The sequence below is a fragment of the Megalobrama amblycephala genome, linkage group LG11, assembly GCF_018812025.1.
Source record: "Megalobrama amblycephala isolate DHTTF-2021 linkage group LG11, ASM1881202v1, whole genome shotgun sequence".
NCBI classification, from domain to species: domain Eukaryota; kingdom Metazoa; phylum Chordata; class Actinopteri; order Cypriniformes; family Xenocyprididae; genus Megalobrama; species Megalobrama amblycephala.
The window spans coordinates 12,665,393-12,683,435 of record NC_063054.1 but is presented as its reverse complement, the minus strand read 5'-3'; the positions used below and the strand labels follow the sequence as shown (position 1 = coordinate 12,683,435).

Sequence of the window (18,043 nt, the reverse complement as noted above, 5' to 3'; positions counted from 1 at the left end):
GCATATATTGCAGTATATTGAAAAATATAAGCACTAGTTTCCCATATATGGAAATGTATTATGTAATATATTGCATTATATTTTGCAGTATATTACCATATATTTTTGTTACGTAAGAGATAACTGGCCCAAGTCTCAGCCAAATAATAACACATAACCAGCCCTGAACTGGGCCAGAACAAGTTTTAATAGTGGTACTGAATCTCAGCCATGAATCCATCCATAGGCAGTAAAACACATTCACACCAATAGACAATTTAGTGTCTGCAATTCACACATCTTTGAATTGCAAGAGTATACAGATCAAAGGGAAAGACCTTCTGGCTCATCTGGGACTTGAACCAGGGATCTTCTTGCTGCAAGGTGAAAATGTTTCCTGCTGAGCCACTGTGCTGCTCTTAAAAGCAACCATAAAATACAGATACATGTATTGAATATGTTTTTTGTTTTTAATAAAAAAATAGGTACAAACCCTTTTTTTTTGTATGTTTGGATAGATGCTGAAATATACAACACAAGCAACATCCTCAGTGAACATTGCTCAGTGTCTGAGTCCAATCTGCAGTGTTAAAGGGACAGTTCACCCCAAAAATCATAATTTACTCAGCCCCAAGTTGTTCCAAACCTCTACGAATTTCTTTGTTGAACTGCTGAACAAAAAAGAAGATCTTCTGAAGAATCAGTTGTGGGGCACCCTAGACTTCCACAATATTTTATTTTTCATACTATGGAAGTCAATGGTGGTCCCCAAATGTTTGGTTACAAACATTCTTCAAAATATCTTCCTTCAGCAGAACAAAGAAATTTATACAGGTTTGGAACAACTTGAGGGTGAGTAAATTATGACAGAATTTTCATTTTTAGGTGAACTATCCCTTTAAGAGAAACACTGAAGCAGTCTTGAAGTTAATGAGATAATTAAGTGATTAACTGATTATTGAGCATTAGTAAAATCAACTTCAAATAAAAGAAGACATTAAATCTGTCAATATCTGAGCACAGGATAAAAAAAAACAGCATTATCAGCTTCACTTATTACTAACAGGATTAACTTTATTTCTGTTATACATCTACAGAAGTTCTCATTGAAAATAAAGAGAAGTTTATTCAGAGGTTATTAACATTAAGACGTTTAGTTAATGTTGATGTTTTAATTAAAATTGTTTATTTGAAATCACAATATGGTGATCAGTGTTTGCTTGGTGGGCTCTTGACTATTTTTAAATCAATTCTCTTTCATCAATTACAATGTGAGCACTTTGTGAGCACTGTGCATTGATAATGAAATAGACTATTGATTGCAATTGAAACATTCAAGCAATTGTCTTTAAGTGGTTAAATTCACTAGCTTTTGTTTTGAAATAATACAACAATATGAACAAAATTTATATCAAACAAATGTAGCATTTATGATAGAAATAGCTCTAAGCAACAGCATGAAGAGCAATCACCTTAAAATTGACATCTTTTGTTCAAGAGTCATTCAATGGTTATTCAGATGTATAGACATCAACACTCATCATACAAACCTCAACAATGGTGACAATCCACAATATTCAATACATGTATAAAGAATTCAGATAAAAAAGATCGCCTCTGAATATTACTAATCAAGCTTACAAAACACAGTGAAAACAACAGCAAAAATAAAAGCAGAAAACAGTAAGAAAATTCATCTGCATAATTTATTAATGCTGCAATGCATGCTTGGAGTCTTGCTTGAGTTTTGTACCCATAATGCATTGCAGAATGAAGCTTTTTTTTATGCCTGTGTGTCTAAAGGATCCAGTAGCTCAAAACATTTTGTGCACGTTTTTTTTTTTTTTCTTTCAGAATATCTGATTGTTTTAATTCTGTTGGATCTAACACTGCAAGTTTCACATTGGGTTGGTGGCACGAGTTAAAATAAAATGAATAACATCACCATTATAAATACTTAAGAGATTTTAGGTGAGATCATTAAAAGCTCACTTCATGATGTTTTTGTTTTCATCAACAAGGAGCTGACAACACTTGCCCTCTTAGCTTTCTTTGTTATAATAAGAAAAATGTTTTATAAACACACAGATACAGCTAAAAATTAACACAAAATATGCATGGACCAAGAGCTCAACTAAAACAAACAATGATCACCACAATGGTGACTTCAAATGAAACATACATAAAAAAACAACAACATCTAAATCTCTATTAATTCTCAATTAGAACTTTTAGAGATAAAAGTCAATCTGGTTTGTAATAAGTGAAGCTGGTAATGCCAGACAACAATTGCTATGTGGGGCGAAGGGTAAGAACACATTTCCCAAACATTAGATGTGCCATGGAAAACCGTGAAGGGCATCATCAACAAGCATCATCAACCCAAAGAACAGGGCACCTGTCCAAAATTGATGTAATCCACTAAACACTTTTTATTTTAACACAAAAAGCTGCATCTTATACATTAACCACCCACAAACTGGTTTAACAGGTGCAATCACGACTAAAGTAGCACTGCACAATAAGAGCAGGTCACTGCTGCATCCTCCAAAATATCGCACTCTTAATCGGCCCCAAAGAACTGCACTATGCAAACTGCGTTCAGCACAGACTTTGTGGGCATGTTTATGCCGTTGCCTGATCTGGACAATTCCTTTAGTGAATCTAGTAAACTATCACACTGTACCAAAGAGGGAGGAGAAGGGATGCTGGAAAACTGTTGTGGAACAGAGGTAAGTTGGCCATTAGGTAAATTATTTGTGTGTTCATCCTGAACTTTGTTAATAAAACATTGTTTCTCATCCCTTCAAGCAAGCAGCCCGACCACTGCACAATGCAACATACTAGATTGCTCTTATTATAATCAACTGCGTGCACTTGTATTATATACAGCTTTCTTAAAGGTGCCCTATAATTAAATATTGAATTTACCTTGGCATAGTTGAATAACAAGAGCTCAGTACATGGAAAAGACTACACTGAGTTTCAAACTCCATTGTTTCCTCCTTCTTATATAAATCTCATTTGTTTAAAAGACCTCCAAAGAACAGGCGAATCTCAACATAACACCGACTGTTACGTAACATGTAGCTCATGTTCAAGCCATTAGACAAGGGCAGAACGTCTGGATGTGCACAGCAGAATCATCAGACTAGGTAAGCAAGCAAGAACAATAGCGAAAAATGGCAGATGGAGCAATAATAACTGACATGATCCATGATATCATGATATTTTTAGTGATATTTGCAAATTGTCTTTCTAAATGTTTCATTAGCATGTTGCTAATCTACTGTTAAATGTGGTTAAATTTACCATAGTTTCTTACTGTATTCACGGAGACAAGAGCCGTCGCTATTTTCATTATTAAACACTTGCAGTCTGTATAATTCATAAACACAACTTCATTCTTTATCTCTCCAACAGTGTGTAATGTTAGCTTTAGCCACGGAGCACTATCAAACTCATTCAGAATCAAATGTAAACATCCAAATAAATACAATACTTATGCGATTAGACATGCTGCATGTCTGTACTTTGTAAAGATACATTTTGAGGGTTATATTAGCTGTGTGAACTGTGTTTATGCTGTTCAAGGCAAGCGTGAGCTCCGTGGGCGGGGGAGCATGAGAATTAAAGGGGCCGCAACCTATATATCGGTGCATAGTTAATGATGCCCCAAAATAGGCACTTAAAAAAATGAATAAAAAAAAATCTATGGGGTATTTTGAGCTGAAACTTCACAGACACATTCAGGGGACACCTTAGACTTATATTACATCTTTTAAAAAGACGTTCTAGGGCACCTTTAACTGTAATGGATATGACCTAGTATAGACTCTTGATTGTAACATTTCAATGTCCAGGTCTAGGACACAAGGTAATGCTGTGTTTTCTTTTTTTTTTTAACATTAATTTGCAAATGTGAATATCAGCATAAGGTGTCAAATTGAAAGGGATCAGACAGTGTATACAATATACCTGTATGATAGCAGTTGCCATCCCACAGATGCCAGTGCTCCGATGTTTGCTCCTGTTTTTAAATGTTTTTTTTTTATTCATGTTATTTTCATTGATATTTCTTCATTATTTTATGGACATTAAAAAAATTGTCATATTTCATAAAATAAAAATAATAAATAAAATGTTTGTTTAAAAAAAAAAAAAAAAAAAAGAAAATTAGTAAAACGATCCCAGCATCAGGTCAATAGAAGATGACATTATGGACAGATAAGCAACCTAAAATGTGTATAACCCAAGTAGCCCAATATGTGTTCTGTCCAATATTTGGTTTGTGTGCAAGTCTGCAGTTTTACCTTCACTAAGTATTCCAGATCTGAGGAGTTGACACAGCGATGCTGCTCAAGGAATTCCAGTTTTTCCACTAAGATGGCGAGTTTCTGTGATGTCTCGTGAGGCTGTTCCAGCTCTTTAAACACAGTTGCTCCAAGAATCAAGTACAGCACCACCAGCAGGAAGACACTCAGCACTGTTTTCCAGCGCATGACTGTTACACGAGGCTCAAAGTCTTCTGGAGGCTTCAGCAGCACTGGCTGAGCAGAGAATGAGAGACGAGGTTTGGAGTTATGAATGGCTGTTTTAGGATCAAGGAGGTCAGGAGCAGCCACTAAAAAGAAGAGAGATAAGATATCAGTCTTTAAAATTTGCACAGAACAGAATAAAGTTATAATGTCAAAATGAATAAATGTGCTTACTAATTACATACATTTTACATTGTTAAACATGTTTAAATCATCTCAAACTTTATTTTTATGTTTTTAGCAGTACCCAAAGCAACATACAGGATTGCTGCATGTGGCACAATAAATATGGCACAATGCAACATGCTAGTACCCAAACGTTTATGCTACTTTTGGGAACTAGTTAATTTTAGCAACCATGCTACTTTTCCATATGAAAAAAAATATTGCATTACACATCAATAATTTACATTTGATCATATAGGGAAGGTGGTGATGGGGAACTTTGTACAGTATTGTGATGCAGCTTCTTTGAAGTATGAATTTAAAAAAAATTGTGCTGTGCTCGTAATTTGCATATATATTGCATAATAATCTGGTGCAAGGAACACTTTTATTGATGACCATAAAACGCATCTTCTGAAATAGTACAGAATCTCTGGATCAAAAAACAAGTGAAGAAGAAGCAGAAACAAGTGATAGAAGTTTGTTTATGCACATGTAAGATAATGTGATCAAACATTTAACAGCATATAAATCAAAACTTTATGCTAACTTTACCGAATGAAATGTTAAACCCAGAAAGAGATATAGGACAAGCTTTTTCATTTTTAACACCTCTTACCATAACCAACACATTTCAGCTCCCAGTGCTGTAAACAGAGAGTTTCTCTTTCCTTTCCCACAAACCACAATATGGTATCTGAAGGGTAAAGTTGTTTAAAGCACTGCCACTGATATCCCTTTACTAGTGTTCTCCAACTCTTTGTGATTTGTGAATAAAACTGATATGTAGAGAACATTTCTCAAATTGGCTTGGTCTTCATTAAAGTTTTGAAAACTTAAAGTCCCATTGACTATAGAAGATGTAAATTTTTATTTTACTGTCTGTAAAGAGTTTTACATTTTCTTGCAGACACTCATTTGGTCTGGCAATTACAGGTGCTGGTCATATAATTAGAATATCATCAAAAAGTTGATTTATTTCACTAATTCCATCCAAAAAGTGAAACTTGTATATTATATTCATTCATTACACACAGACTGATATATTTCAAATGTTTATTTCTTTTAATTTTGATGATTATAACTGACAGCTAAGGAAAATCCCAAATTCAGTATCTCAGAAAATTAGAATATTACTTAAGACCAATACAAAGAAAGGATTTTTAGAAATCTTGGCCAACTGAAAAGTATGAACATGAAAAGTATGAGCATGTACAGCACTCAATACTTAGTTGGGGCTCCTTTTGCCTGAATTACTGCAGCAATGCGGCGTGGCATGGAGTCGATCAGTCTGTGGCACTGCTCAGGTATTATGAGAGCCCAGGTTGCTCTGATAGTGGCCTTCAGCTCTTCTGCATTGTTGTGTCTGGCATATCGCATCTTCCTCTTCACAATACCCCATAGACTGTCTATGGGGTTAAGGTCAGGCGAGTTTGCTGGCCAATTAAGAACAGGGATACCATGGTTCTTAAACCAGGTACTGGTAGCTTTGGCACTGTGTGCAGGTGCCAAGTCCTGTTGGAAAATGAAATCTGCATCTCCATAAAGTTGGTCAGCAGCAGGAAGCATGAAGTGCTCTAAAACTTCCTGGTATACAGCTGCGTTTTACCTTGGACCTCAGAAAACACAGTGGACCAACACCAGCAGATGACATGGCACCCCAAACCATCACTGACTGCGGAAACTTTACACTGGACCTCAAGCAACGTGGATTGTGTGCCTCTCCTCTCTTCCTCCAGACTCTGGGACCCTGATTTCCAAAGGAATTGCAAAATTTACTTTAATCAGAGAACATAACTTTGGACCACTCAGCAGCAGTCCAGTCCTTTTTGTCTTTAGCCCAGGCGAGACGCTTCTGAAGCTGTCTGTTGTTCAAGAGTGGCCTGACACAAGGAATGCGATAGCTGAAACCCATGTCTTGCATACGTCTGTGCGTAGTGGTTCTTGAAGCACTGACTCCAGCTGCAGTCCACTCTTTGTGAATCTCCCCCACATTTTTGAATGGGTTTTGTTTCACAATCCTCTCCAGGGTGCGGTTATCCCTATTGCTTGTACACTTTTTTCTACCACATCTTTTCCTTCCCTTCGCCTCTCTAATGTGCTTGGACACAGAGCTCTGTGAACAGCCAGCCTCCACAAAATAACCTTTTGTGTCTTGCCCTCCTTGTGCAAGGTGTCAGTGGTCGTCTTTTGGACAACTGTCAAGTCAGCAGTCTTCCCCATGATTGTTCTACAGAACTAGACTGAGAGACCATTTAAAGGCCTTTGCAGGTGTTTTGAGTTAATTAGCTGATTAGAGTGTGGCACCAGGTGTCTTCAATATTGAACCTTTTCACAATATTCTAATTTTCTGAGATACTGAATTTGGGATTTTCCTTAGTTGTCAGTTATAATCATCAAAATTAAAAGAAATAACATTTGAAATATATCAGTCTGTGTGTAATAAATGAATATAATATACAAGTTTCACTTTTTGAATGGAATTAGTGAAATAAATCAACTTTTTGATGATATTCTAATTATATGACCAGCACCTGTATAATTACTGACACCTCTGCAATTTGTCACATCAACACCAAGCTTTTTCACAGACAAGGATTATGCTAGTCCTAGACTAATATGCATGTTTGAGCTGTTTTAACTGAAAGCAACTTGTATTGACATATCTTAAAATATGTCAGCGCCATTGTTTTGTCTCAAGATGCACACCAGTAATGTTTTTTTCAAGTCTACATTTAGAAAAGTTACTTAAACATCCTAACTTAACTAAGGCCTAATCCTGGCTTAGGCTAAACCCTGTCTGTGAAACACAGGCACGTAATCTTTCTTTACCAAGTGACATCGCCAACTACTTGTCTGGCATGTGAATACAGCATTTGTAGACATTTTCACGGATCTGTGTGAACGGGGATAGTTTTGATAACGTTGTCATCTGTACAAAGAAAAAACTTTCCATTTTTAGAACATTGTCGTGTAAACGTACCCTTAAGGCCCTGGTATACTTCAAATGAAATTGAAGAACGAACTGATGTGACGTCATTTCAAACAAAATCAGGCCAAAACGAAGTTCGTTTTGTGTTCTTTTTGGAAGTTTGAAACGGCTTGCCAAAGCGAACTTTCAGTAAAAGTTCGCTCCAGCTGCAAAACACCTTCGTACTACCATTGGTCAGTGGTGATAACGTAATAGGAGGTGTGCGGTGAGGCTCCGCCTTCACGTGGGACGCGTCTTTGACTCATTTCGTGTGTTTGAGTTCGTTGAGGTAAGATCTCCGCGGGTGAAAACATGAACACACTGGATAGCCACTTTATAGTACAAAATGAAGTTGTGCTTGTAGAAAAATGAGGCACTAACACTGTTTTTCATGTTTGATACTGTAAAGCTGCTTGATTTTAAGCAATCTATTGAATAAAGTGCTATAAGAAGACGTGACGTGACTGGAGTGCTAATTTGCAGAGCTTGTGTTAACATACCCATGTTATAATCAGACGCATTTCTTATGCTTTCTATAATAAATTCTTGCTGTTTTCTCATTTTTGTTGTGTTTATTTTGTTACTGAGAAGAAAGTGCATGGCACATATTTACATATTCATCTAACTGTCACTCTCAGCAGTGTGGGCGGTGTCAGATGTTCGTTTACATTATATCGCAGCTCACACATTTCGAACTTCGTTTTACCGCAAAACAAAGAACGAAAAAGAACTTCGTTTGAAGTATACCGGGGCCTTTATACTCTGTTCAGACACACACTTTGTCTGGTCTAGTCATTGTCTACCAAAGGCTGTTCAGACTCTTGTGTTGATCTTACCTGTTGGATATACTTACATGGACCTCTCCATTGTCTATTCACCATCGCCTGTTCTCCATTATTGTTATTCATCGCCTGTCTGCTCCTTTGTTGATCCACTGTGTTACTCCCTGGTCTCCTTGTATGCTCATCTCATCTGACGAGAATGAACTGCTAACATCAAGTCATGTGCTGTCCTTTTATTATTAATCATCCACATACTTACCTGCATTATCTGTCATCCACAAAACTTTCAAATAAAACCCTGTTGTTGAGTTCATCTTCTGTCTCTGCCTCTAAATGAGAGAAGACCAGACCAATCACACTGAATTCAGTGGGGATGGATTTCATCACTCCAGAATTCAGTGGGGATGGATTTCATCACTCCAAATTTCAGCCTCACCCAAGACAATCCTTCCCTCAAGGAAAACATTTCTGAATTTTTACATCTGGCAAATTTAGTGAATTATGAGGATGATATACTCATTAGTTTCTTCAGAGTTGGCATTAACAAACCCCTCTGATTACTCCTGTCTGCCAGTGGTCTGAGGGATGCTCTGCCAGTTTCTGGTTCTAGCCCTTTAACTGAATGGATTCCTCTTTCATCATGGGAGAAATGGAGGAGGACCTCAGCTGCACTGATCTAGTTTCTCCAGGGCCTCCACTGTCCCCTGCGGTCCTCCCAGAACCTCCAGAGTCCACTCGAGATTTCCTTCCTGCTGACCCCTCTAGCTCCCCATCCTCCAGTCTGGACAACCCATTGACCCCAATGTGGAGGAGGAGGCGAAGGAGGAAGTAGCCTGCCTCTGAACACTCTAAAGAGCTACTGAGTCTGGTAGTCCCAGAGTTCCCATGTCCGGCGGTCTCAGAGCTGACAAGTCCGGTGGTCCAGGTGGTCCCAAGTCCTGTGATCCTTGTCACATCCATGGAGGCTCAACTTTCTCTCCTTCGTCTTGGGCCACAGATGCTGTTCCTTGCAACTTCATCTCGGCCACAGAGGCCATGCATTGCTCCCTCATCTTAGCCACAGATGTCGTTCCTCGCTTATACATCTCGGCCATGGCGTCAGAGACTTTGTGTCACTCTCCTTCTCTGGTTCCATCTGCTCCATCCTGGTCCTCAACCCAGCTGGTTAGAGTAGGCTGGTATCCATTAGGGCTTCCCACGCCTAAAGATATTTCTATTCGACTAGTAGTTGTCCATTTAAGCCATTAGTCGACTAATTAAGTTTATATTCATTTAATAACTTAAATATACCGAGGGGCAGAATAGATGCCTCACGCTCAAGTGCACGCATAAAGCTTACCGCAAAGCACTGGCAAAAGTAATGATTATGAATGTGTCAGAAAAAATAGCAAGTTTATAAGTTTATTATTAAAAAATAACATTTCAGTTGTTTATTAATAAACTCTTTGTTTTCTGAGTCAGTGTCAGCTGCCAAGATGTTGATGATGCTGACTTGTCATCTCTATAGTAAATTTCTAGTAGTGCAAATTTCATATGGATTGCATAATCATAGAATATTCGTTATTGAATTGGGTCATTTAAAAGTAGATGTTTCAAGCTTTCTATAGATATATTTCTCATGTCTGTGAGGGAAGCAGCCTGTACGCTGAGTTTCGGTTCATTTATGTGACACGCTGTTGTTCAGGGAGACCGAGACGGCAGAAAGTGCATCCTGTTTGTTTTCTTTATTTTACAAATGCACAACATTTTGTTGTTATTGTGAGTATACACACATAAAAGTAGACCCTTTACAGTTTGGAATGATGTATTACTCTTATCTGTATGAAAAAAGTTGAAAAAATGCAAGTGATCGTGGTGGCGCCTCCGCACGAACGCTTGGATATATAATACCGCACATTTATCTAGGTTAACGTTAGAGCAAGCAGCCATGTAAAGTTGCTTCTACTTATATGTTTCAAATGATAAGCCATATTTGAAGTTGATGGATGATAGGCAAATGTTTGAATTTCCTTGAATTGCCTTTAACGACCTGTCCCTTGCGACTGTGAAACTTTGCCACTTCCTGTAGAGTTTTTTTTTCTTTCTATGACTAACCGACTAATAAAATCTTGGTTGACCAAACCTATTCTAGTTGACTAATGTTTAGTCGACTATTAGGGGGCAGCCCTAGAATTCATCTCTGCCGGCTCAACCATGGACTCCTGCTCGGCCAGCTCTCCTAAGGCTCCTGTTTGCCTGGCACTCCAGAGGACCCTCCGCTAAGCTGGAACGCCAGACATCTCTTGCTTAGCCGGCACACTAAACACCTCCCACTCTGCTGGTACTCCTAATGTTTCCCACTCCGCTGGCACTACTAAGATCTCCCACTTCGCCTGCACTCCCAAGGTCTCCCACTCTACCAGCACTCCCAAGGTCTCCCACTCTGCCGACTGCTACACCTTGGTTGCCTCCTCCATCACCTCAATCAGCATCAGAAGACCTCCATTGCCATTGCTCCTCCTGCTACAAAAGCACAGAGGCACCATCACAGCTACACCAAGCTCTATCTCACCTTCCTCACAGTCACATTCTAATTGCACACCCCTGGCCATCATTACCTGCGCAACAAGGAAATTGCTAATACTCTGCTCTTTTTCTGGTCTCATCGTTGTTTAGAAAGACTGTTCAGACCCTTGTGTTGATTTTACCAGTTGAATATGCTTACCTGAACTTCTCCATCACCTGTTATTTATTGACTGTCTGCTCATGTCTCCCCATTGTGTGGCTTGAATTTCCTTGTACAACCATTCAGAAATGCCACGAAACCACTCAGAGTTACATTCTCTTTCAATTCACGAGTTCACACTTACAAATAAATAAATCAGCTAAATAAATGGTATGCGTATTTGGCATACTGTCCAGGGAGAGGGCTCCAAGCTTTGTATTTAGCCCAAACCCAGAGTACCCCTACCCCCCCATTTTAGGTTAGGAAGTAACCAGGTGAGTGTGAGGAGACGAGGTGGTGGAGGGATGTTGAAAAACTGTCAAGGATTCATGGGTGAGTTGACTGTGATTATATATAGGCCTGCACTCATGCTGATTGGATAGATATGTTGATTACTGATTGTTGACAGCTGGTTGGGATGACGTGATAATTGGATAGATTATTTGACCTTGTTCCTCCCTAATTTTGTTAATAAAACATCATTAATGTGGGTACCAATGCTGATTGCATGTGGTCTGACTTCTATGCATTTCATCATGATACAGTCAGAAGAACACAAAATGTACAGAGTGGTGAGTCTCCAGCCTTTACGCAAAGAAAATATATTTCCCTGAATGATCAATATATTAAACGATTTAACGGTATATTTGAAAATTTACAGAATAAGATATTGTGTTAATATATTACAATATATTGAATAATACATAAGGAATTGCCGCTTTTCATATATTGAAAAATATGACAATATATTTACTAATATATCATAATGTATGAAATTTTAAATACCTAATAATATATAGATTTTATTTAATACACCTCATATAGATGTACATGTGATCAGATATGGTACTGCATGTGTATAAATATATTGCAGATATATTTACTCATACAGTAAAAACACATATATAGAGAATATATTTCTTATATTTTATAATTATAAATATAATATAAATGTCTCATATTTTCAACAAAAACACAACCGCATGTACTAAAGTTAGCAAAGCGATTATTAATGTGCTGAAAAACACACAACCATTACTTTTTACGTAAAATCATTATAGTCTTAATGGTATTCGGCCACTCGTCAACCTAACCACAGGCTGTACTGTTCAGCACAATGGTAACACCAAAAACTCAGACATACCAGAAAACCTTTTTAATATTGAACAAAACACATTAAATAACACAATTTTAGCATTTACTCTCCTTAACAGTCAGAAGCAAAGCATTCTGGGAATTAGAAATCTGTTGTTACCGCTCATTGTAACTCATTCCGTGAATGTGTGTATATATGTGTACAATATATTCACATTTATATGGGACATGTGTGTGCAATAAACAACCGTATTCACAAAACATCTTAAGGCTAAAAGTAGCTCCTAACTTGCAGATTTAGGAGAAACTCTTAAAAATAATGGGCGTGTCAGTCCTAATTTTAGGAGTCTTACATTTTTGCTCTAAGAGTATTTCACAAAACATTTTAGCGCTAAAACTAGCTCCTAAATCTGTGAAACATTAGGAGTAGTCAAGAGGACTCCTAAGTCACTAAGACCAAATCACAAACAGTCCTAATCCACCCAAAGACACTGTACACCATTGAGACAATAGCGATAGAGCCTTAGGTGCTGAACTTTTTCTTCATAAATGCAATATATTTTGATTTATAGATTTGAATCTACGATGAGACGCCAAAAAAAAAAAAAAAAAATCTTTAACAAAAAAATAAATATTGTCCGATTACCTGTGGCAGTGGTTTTCATGAGTTCACACTTACAAATGATTAAATAGAGTAAAAAAAATTTAAAAATTAAAATACGCGTATTTGGTGTGCTGTCCAAGGGGATCGAGGGCTCTGAGCTTAGAATTTAGCCCAAACCCAAAGTTCTTCCTGTTCTCCGAGAGTGAAGAGTGGGGTGGCAGAGGGATACAGAAAACTGTCAAAGTAACTATAAGCGAGTCGGCTCTCGTCTGTGTATATATTCCTCCTCTCGAGCTGATTAGAAAGACCATTTGAATGTGTTTCTCCCAAACTTTGTTTATAAAACATAATTTGTCGCTTGCATTTTGCATTCTCTTGAGATGCAGACATCCAAGAGGTGGACAATTAACTATATTAGTTTAATTAGTGACACTTAGCCTACATTTTAAAACCTTTATTTGAATATGGCAACATTTTAATTAAAAAATATTTGTTTGAATATGGCAACATTTGTATTTTAAAACCTTTATTTTAATATGGAAACATGACACCTCATTCTACAATATTTCTATGATTAAATCGCTGACTCCTCCCCATCAGCCAATCACTGTGTGTTTACTCCATAGCAACGAGGTCAACCCCACCCTTACTCTTAGCTTAAGACTTCAGTCTATTCCTTAGTAAAAGTTTGTCTCAGCAGCTTTGTGGATAGGTTTTAAGAGAAAACTCTTAGCTAAGAACTTTTACTGCTATTTAGGAGAACTCTTAGTGGTAAGATAAAATGTTTTATGAATACGGCCCCTGATCTGTAAGTGGAGAAGTCATTTGGTGTATGCAATTGATGAACACATAAAGAAACGTTTGAAGGTTTTGTTGTGTGGGCAGACTTTCAGCTTTGAGAGTCAAGTCCTTGGGGTGAAAAAGCTTGCATCCCAGTGATACTGTTTGTGGCAATTTTATGCAGTTTAAAATATGATTCTAAAAGTGATGCTTAAGTGTGCTTGAGCAGATTGATGACCTCAGAATCTGTGGGAAAAGATATAAAGCTGCACTTGTAGCACTGCACTGCAGCTTGTAGAAGACCATGACCATATATAAACCTTTAAACATTTTTCTTTTGTGTTCCACTGAAGATTAACACTCACAGCTGTTAAAAAAAAAAAAAAAAAAAAAAAAGGCTTAGGGTTAGGGCTAGGTTTGGGGGTTAATTTTTTTTTTTTTTTTTTTTTTTTTTTTTTACTGGTCGGTCATCCTGAGCAGTAAACAAACGGTCATCCACACTCAAAACAAAATTTCATATCGATTTTCATATTAAGATTCAATATGATGAATTAGGGTAGCCTAATTAAGGTTTCCTTAGGGCCAACAGACACAAAGATGATCACTTTATCTAGCCCACTGAAGTCTAACCAATGTCAATGCCAATGTTTATGTCAATTCATATACAGTTGGTAATCAACAGTACAGTATGTACAGACATTACTAGTCCAGAATTCAGAGACAGGCAGCTTTAAATTAAATAGAGGCATTAACTAATTTACATAGTTTAGGGATAAGTTGTAGATTACAAAACAGCTTTAATTTGATGCAGATACATCTGCAAACTTAATACCTAAAAAGGGTTCACTTTGAAGTAATTACAGCACAGGTTAATACCAAACAGAAATCTAAATTTCAAACTGCAAATACTGTATCTTTACTGCACTTTAACATCACAAAGCATTCATTACATGCACACAACAGAGGCTGAGAACCACAAAGAATCACCAGTTAAACAAATGCTGAAAAGATGTAATCAAGCTACCAAGCTGCTATTAGTGGAATTAGCAAACTCAGTAAATCAGAGCTAAAACACACAAAATGCAGATGCACAAATTATTATAATTACTCACACATTAACCTCTAATGATGCAGGATATATTCATGCTGAGGTGTGCGGCAACAAATGCCATGGGGGGAAAAAAAGGTTTATTAAATTTTTCTGTGCATTTTTAACTTTTGAGAAAGGTATTGAAATGTAACTAACATCTTAAAGGGTCATGCAACCCCAGAACACATTTTTTGAGATGTGAACAGATACGCACAGGTTGCATGTCACTGAAAACTCTAATAGCACTCATAAAGTTTATCAACAAGTGAAAATTGGTTATTTTTGCATTTTTCGGAGCAATTTTGTTCTTCCGGTTTGAAAAGCAAAGTTGAAGCTATGTCACAAATCTGACGTAGATTCGGGCCTCTGAGTGTGTAGATAGGCTTGCGGGGGGCGAATCTGCGTCACACGGTTTCTCTGCATTTATTCATGAGAAAGAGCTCGTTCAGTCCAATCTCTGCGCATAAGATTATAATTGCGGTATTATGCATGAAGAAGTATCACTTCTGTGCTTCAGTTTAGTTTTAAATTTAATATTTCATTCTCAAAAACAGCCCTTGATTTATTAAAACCAAAATACTGATGTTGGGATTTAGGGAACCTGAGAAAAACTGTGCTCTGTCTTTTTAAGTGAGACTTAAAAAGTCTCATTGTTCTCGCCTTTATGTTTAAAGCCTTTAAGATGTGGTATTTTTAATATTAACTGTCCCTAAAATTCTGAGTTACACTGAGGCACTAACAATGCAAGTGAATAGGGCCAATTTGTGAACATTTAAAGTGTTCACTGTTTAATACACTCAAAAAAATATTTCAGTCTAAACTTGTTTTATGTAATTGAATTACATTAAAATTTTCCATCCATTTGGATTACATAAACAAACTAATAAACTTAATGCGATACATATTTGTAAGTCATATGTAAATGAAATAGGTAAGATTTATCTAATAGTATGCAGAAAAATGCCCAGGTTATATAACACTGCTTAGTGTTCATGTGTTTGCGCACTACTGAGTTAAAGTACCATTGAAGCAGTGTCGGAGTTAATGAGATAATTAAGTGATTAATTGAGTGATGATTGACCATTATTGAAGACTTTAGTTGGGCTCTTGACCCTTGACTATTTCATATTAGATTTTGTTTGGGCTGTTGTAACAGCTAGTTAAGCAAAGAAAAAGAAAAAGAAATAGAAATAGAAAAAAAAGATGATCATGTGGTGTTGGTTATGTTTTCACATAATCATTATTTGACTTGAATCACTGAACTCATTTAGAGCCTTATCTTGGAGTTAGATTTACAATATTGATTACAGCAGATGATCAGCTTTTACAATATAATCTGAAGGATTTACCTAAAATTAAATCTTGGTAAATTACAGTATATTGCCTGTTAGGTTGCACTATTGTAATGTAGAGCAGTCATTTCCCCCATCCCAGAAAATCTCAGCACCCCAACTCAAAACATCTATATATCTCCTCTTATCGATGCTACTTTTAAACAGTTCTCCACATTAACATGAGTAATATTCAGGTGAAATATGGATGAAATGGAATGATTTAAGCATGTATCACATCTCTTCGCGATACGCAATGCAATTGATAATTTATGAACCATTTCAGAAGGTTGCCCGGTGGGTTTTTTTTTTTTTTTTTCTCTCCATGTACTGATCTGCTTTTTGATCCAAAGGAAATTGTTCACTGATACGTTCATCTTGCAATATTGTTCATGTCGTTTATGATCTTTAGTTCAAATAGAAGACTATATCAAATCCAAACCTCCAGCACCCTCTCTCTTCCCCTCTCTCTCATACACACATACGCACGCATTATAACACATCTGATGTATTATAAAGCCGGCTGTGTTTCTGTTTATGTAACTTACTTCTTTAGTCCTCTCCTCATCGACGCTCGCGTTACCGTGTGGTCGCAGCGTTTCGGTTCAATTTCTGCAGCTCCATTTCTTCTGATCCGTAATAGGGGTGTTTTCTGCTGTTAAAACTGCCAGAACCTCGCAGAAATGTACAGCTTGTTGAATGAGTGAATCGAATCGCACCTCCTCTAGATCACAGACTTCAATGACGCAAGACGCGCGAGAGCGGTTCGTGATCTGTGATGGTAGGTTTCAACCAGGCTGATCATAATTGTGCTCTTGACTCTTAAACTCAGTCCTGCTGACACACGACTTAGATACGTTATTTGTTCGTGGTAATTTTGGTAATTTTAAAGACTTAGGCAACGTCTTCATACGGTTTCCTAATGTTCCAAGCAAGTTATATCATTCCTTCCGAAAATGAACCATGGTTTACTACAAGACCCCCACCCACCAAATAAATAAATAAATAAACATGGTTAATACAGTTAACCATTGTAACCATAAGTTAACCATGGTTTTGCTATATAACCACACACACATATATATATTTATATATAACGTGGCTAATTTCTGTAAGGGATATAGGCTTACATAATCTATTGTTCTACTGACCAAATTTTGAAATGTGTAATTAAAATGTCTCCAGTCCAGTCACAACATAACTATAGGCTACATTTCCTTAATTCTGCATGTTTCTTTTTGCCAAGTCAAGCTTATTAAGCTTATTAAGTAGGCTTATATATATATATATATATATATATATATATATATATATATATATATATATATATATATATATATATATATATATTTATTGCGAGTTATATTATATATCTATTGCAATCTCAAAATTCAGGCCAGTTGATAGTACCTAGAATATCAAAATCAACCTCAGGCGGTAGATCTTTCTCCTATTTGGCACCTAAACTCTCGAACAATCTTCCTAGCATTGTTCGGGAAGCGGACACACTCTGTCAGTTTAAATCTAGACTAAAAACGCATCTCCTGGCATACACATAACACATTATCAATTTATGTTTTCAAATCCGTTAAAGGATTGTTAGGCTGCATAAATTAGGTCAGCCGGAACTGGGAACACTTCCTATAACACCAGATGTACTCGTTACATCAGAAGTAGAATGGCATCTACGCTAATATTAGTCTCTCTGTTTATCCTGAGGTTTACCGTAGTCAGCCGGATCCGGGCCGTATCCAGTTGAGATCGAGGACCTGCGGCTTGACACGACGACAATGCAGCCCTGAAGTGTCAGCAGAGATTGAGTCAACTAGATCATCCACTGTGAAGGCCTCATCGACACAACAGCCAGTGGCACAGATCCTCAACAAACCGTCCATACCGGTGTGATGAATACGATCCTCAACTGGATGGAACTGGAATAAATACTTTGACTATTGCGATCCCAATCGGAGTTATGATAGCTGCCTAAATCATAATAAAGCACTG

General features: G+C 37.1%; 1 protein-coding gene across 1 annotated transcript in view; it reads right to left on the bottom strand.

Moving 5' to 3' along the window:
- kcnk2b (potassium channel, subfamily K, member 2b) overlaps window positions 1-16,978 on the bottom strand; it is a 68,719-nt gene extending 51,741 nt beyond the window's left edge. Inside the window, 2 exon segments of the mRNA XM_048206180.1 lie at window positions 4,293-4,603; window positions 16,588-16,978. Of these exon segments, the coding sequence (XP_048062137.1) occupies window positions 4,293-4,603; window position 16,588 (312 nt within the window). The 5' untranslated portion in view covers window positions 16,589-16,978.
- Window positions 16,979-18,043: the final 1,065 nt, after the last annotated feature.